Below are 3,979 nucleotides of genomic sequence, written 5' to 3'. Positions count from 1 at the left end.
AACCTTATACCCATTAGTTTGATCATTACGCGTCATCGCGAAGGTTCCATAACCAAACGTATTTCGATGATCACCGCGGAGAGCGCATTTCCGCCACTACATCACCAGTTGGGCGCCTTCCCACCCAGCATTGCAGATCAAATCGATGGCATTGAGGTGCAGTTGCCACGCCCATGGAAAAGTACATTACGAGAACAACATCCCGGACCTGCGACGGCTGCACTTTTTGCCGCAGCAGCGGCAGAAGCGCGTAGCAATTACATGCTGGCGGCCGACGAAGCGTATGTGACCTTTGTAAATCCGAATGGTGTAGAGATTATGGAGATTATACCCGAAGAGGATGAGACCGTGTCAATGATGCGCGGCAGCTCAGCAACGATTGGTAAGAGTCACTCGAGCGTGGCAGCGTCGCAGAAAATACATCCAAATGCTTCATCGAATGGTTTGCAACAGCTGGATGAAGCGGCAAACGCTGGTGCGGCAGCTGATGTTACAGAAGCTGGAAATTTGGTAAGTGGAATATTAAGTGGGGTGAAATGATCTTAGATACTAATGTGTATGTGTACATATTCATGTGATGACAGCATAAATTCCAACGTTTGTCACGCAATGTCACCACGCACATTTGGAAGAGTTTGAAGGAGAAGACTTTGTTGCCACTACAACGCGCATTGTTAGTGCCGAGGCTTTATTCGACAACTCTATTCATGTCGGCGGATATTTTTTCGTATGTAATGTGTCTAACGGTACTACCAGGGCTGGCGGTCAGTCACCATGCAATCAAAAATGCCGAGATACCATTTCTCTTCTCATTGCTGGCATTTCCGTGGATGTGCTTCTCGCTGATGACGCCACGCTTCGGTAGCAGCCTGTATAAGCGAAAAATCGAGTGGCACACATTGGGCAGCGTATGCAAGGCGTTGGCGCTGATTCGTAAGTAGAGCAAACAAATTCAAATACTGTTATCAATTACACGAGTGGTGGATTACGTAAAAGTGTGTTTGCATTGTTCAACTTTGCGTTCAACATTTGCGTTCAACTCAGCGCAGGGTTGCACGAAAAAAAAGTTGAATGGCTAAAAATATCAAAATATGAAAAAATATCAAAATATTCGCCATAAAAAGGTGTTTGCATTGTTCAACTTTGCATTCAACTTTTGGTTGAATGGCCTTTCAACTAATCGCTTTCAACAAAGTTGGTCGCCAGCCAACATTTAGCCATTCAACTTTTTTTTCGTGCAACCCTGCGTTGAGTTGAACGCAATTGTTGAACGCAAAGTTGAATAATGCAAACACTGCTTAATTTACGCAAATATTTCAGTCATCAGCTTCTCTACATCCAAACTTCAACTTAGCGTTTCTTCTGTGCTGCTGGGTTTTGGACAGTCGGTAACGCTTTTTCTGCAGGATGTCGTATTTCAGCGCAGCATGCCACGCGCCCAATGGACTGCCATACGCTTTCCAGTGCATTTCACTAATGGTCTACTAATGTTTGTGTGGGGCGCTTTAGCTCATTGGGTTGTCGTGCATTTTTCCTTTCAGGTATGTGGACTTTTATCGAAAAAAATTCTAGAAAATTGCTCATATACTGTGTTCTAGGCTAGCGTCGGTTTAGCCGCTATGCTTTACGTCGTGGGCATGCTAACATGGAATATGATTTTCGTTTGCTGTAATACCAGGGATTGAAAAAATTCTCATGCGCAACTGTTAAAATATCCAGAAACAAATCTAAAATGAAGTTTTAGAAAATAGAAGATTGCGGAAATATTTATTTGAGACTTAGATGATTCGATTATTTGTTCCTTGTTAATATAGCAGAATGTATGTATGTATTTTATGTAGTAAGAAAATTCAAAATTTATAATTCCATTTAAGTAAAATCTTACAAATGTACATATACATATATTATTTTAAATTGAATTTTAAAATTTTCGATTAAGATTTAAATGAAGATACATATACATTAGGGTGCCTCACCAAAAAAAAAGTAGCACTTTTCCCAATTTATTACATTTACGTGAACTGGACCGATTTAAAAATACCTCCAAAAATCTCATTATCTTGATTCTCTAGATAACGATTTTAAGAATTTTTATGCAGCCCTTGTAAGCGTCTCAAGTAATTTTTTGAAAAAAAACTATTTTTTCCACATGATTTTATTTATAAAAAAAAATAGATTTTCGGCGTATTTTCCCATTGGTCCAGCTCATATAAATCTTATTATTTTTCCGAAATATTTTGGCGGTAGTCTTTGAATTTAATAAATTTTGTAATTCCGATGTAAAAGCTCTACCGTTTGCATTTTGTATGGTGAGTGCTGCACCCTAACATACATATGTATGTAAATGTAAATTTAATAGGTGCAACGGAAACAAGGGACATAGAAAGTCTTGTTTATCCCTATGATAGGTCACAACCCCCATGACCCAACATACTACCAGCCACCCTAATAAAAGCTAACCGTTTCTTGGCAGATGAATTCCTGACACTAAGTTCATGGACTCTGAAAGAATTCAGGTATTGCAGTCTTAGTATAATATGCTCCGGCGTCTCCTCCTCTTCAAGGCAAATAGACATTGCAATCCGTCTCTGGTGCATGTGACAGCGCAGGTGATTATGACCGGTTAATTAGCCAATTAGAAACTTCATGTTGGCTATATTCAAAAGATTTCTATCTTTCCCAGCAAAAAGATAACCAAAAAGTTTAATCTGTCTAAGGCTTCCGCCTCTCCGCAGTACTTACTGCGTTCTAAGTTTACCCATGCTACGATTATGAGTCTCGTGTAGAACGACCTGAATCCACAAAACTGCTCCGGTCCCACAAGTACAGACGATGAGCATTCTCTAGCCAATTCGGGGGTGTCAAAGCACTCCTTGACGTGCCTGGAGGTGATCGTTCCATTGGATAGGACCTGATTTTCGCCTGGTTTTCTGAAAAGATTGCTAGAAAGGCACCTTTCAAACCCTTTTCAAGGTTCAATCTGGCACAAATTGAGACTGCCAAATACCCATTGCAATAGAAAGTTTGCCGGCAGGTTCATAAATATCCGCACCTGCTCTGAACTGCATCTTTGATCCGTCATACATATATGGCCTCTAATTCAGGTAAAGCATTTGTACAGACCTCTAGGTCTGGAATTTTTGAGCTGGAAATTCCTTCCAAAGCAGATTTCCTTTAGCATAGTCAGAGAACTCGCAAGTTCCTAGACTTGGTATATTGCTCAAAATATCTTTGTACTGTGCCTACTTATGAAGAGTACTAGCAGAAATTTGCATTTGCAAATTCCTCGAACATGTTGCCGCTAGGATAAAAATATGTTATCTAACAGAAACCATGTAAGTTCAAATTTCAAATTTTGTAAAAAAAAATTTTGGAAAATTCGACGAAGTGCAATCAAAATTTCAAAGTTTTTAATCAGAATTTTTTTAGACAAATTTTCGTATGCAGTTCTATGGCCTATTAAATTTTAGTGAAGTGCAAGTGTGAAGTTGCTAAAAATACCGTTAATTTTTAAGATATACATACATATCTAACCATGTTACTATTTTTTACTGCATTTTTTTATAATTGAGAATATACATGTATGTATGTTTACATAGATGATTATAATTATAATTTAAATGCAGCAAAACTTATTTGAAAAAAATGTGTGTGTATGTCTATCACCGCTACAAAAAGTGTAAATTAAAAAAAAAATAAAAATAAACAAATATCTTTTAAGCAAAAAACAAAGCCGACTTCAACTCTCATATAAAAATTTAAGAGTACCGTTAATTTCATCATGTTCCAATTATCGGATCTAAACCAGCTCTGAGGTACCACCTTTCCTTTAACAAAATAAATATAGAAATTGGTTAACGTGGTCCAAAGTTATAGTCGAATTGGTAAACTAATCATAATTTTTTTAAATCGGTTAAAAAATAAATAAAAGTATTGTTACGATTATCCTCGAAACCTTGAGGGATTACCCAAATATACT

General features: G+C 37.9%; 1 protein-coding gene across 1 annotated transcript in view; it reads left to right on the top strand.

The window, feature by feature from the left end:
- Nucleotides 1-1,708, top strand: part of LOC118733708 — a 23,899-nt gene extending 22,191 nt beyond the window's left edge. The window contains exons 4-7 of the mRNA XM_036463235.1: nucleotides 44-510; nucleotides 585-933; nucleotides 1,321-1,541; nucleotides 1,599-1,708. Coding sequence (XP_036319128.1) covers nucleotides 44-510; nucleotides 585-933; nucleotides 1,321-1,541; nucleotides 1,599-1,685 — 1,124 coding nt within the window. The 3' untranslated portion in view covers nucleotides 1,686-1,708. The remainder of the gene's footprint in view (nucleotides 1-43; nucleotides 511-584; nucleotides 934-1,320; nucleotides 1,542-1,598) is intronic.
- The last annotated feature ends 2,271 nt before the right edge of the window (nucleotides 1,709-3,979 follow it).

The sequence above is a fragment of the Rhagoletis pomonella genome, unplaced genomic scaffold (assembly GCF_013731165.1).
Source record: "Rhagoletis pomonella isolate Grant_MI unplaced genomic scaffold, Rhpom_1.0 Rhpom_scaffold_00002, whole genome shotgun sequence".
Taxonomy (NCBI): Eukaryota; Metazoa; Arthropoda; class Insecta; order Diptera; family Tephritidae; genus Rhagoletis; species Rhagoletis pomonella.
Note: the sequence above shows the minus strand (reverse complement) of the source record. Positions and strands in the feature narration are given on the sequence as shown.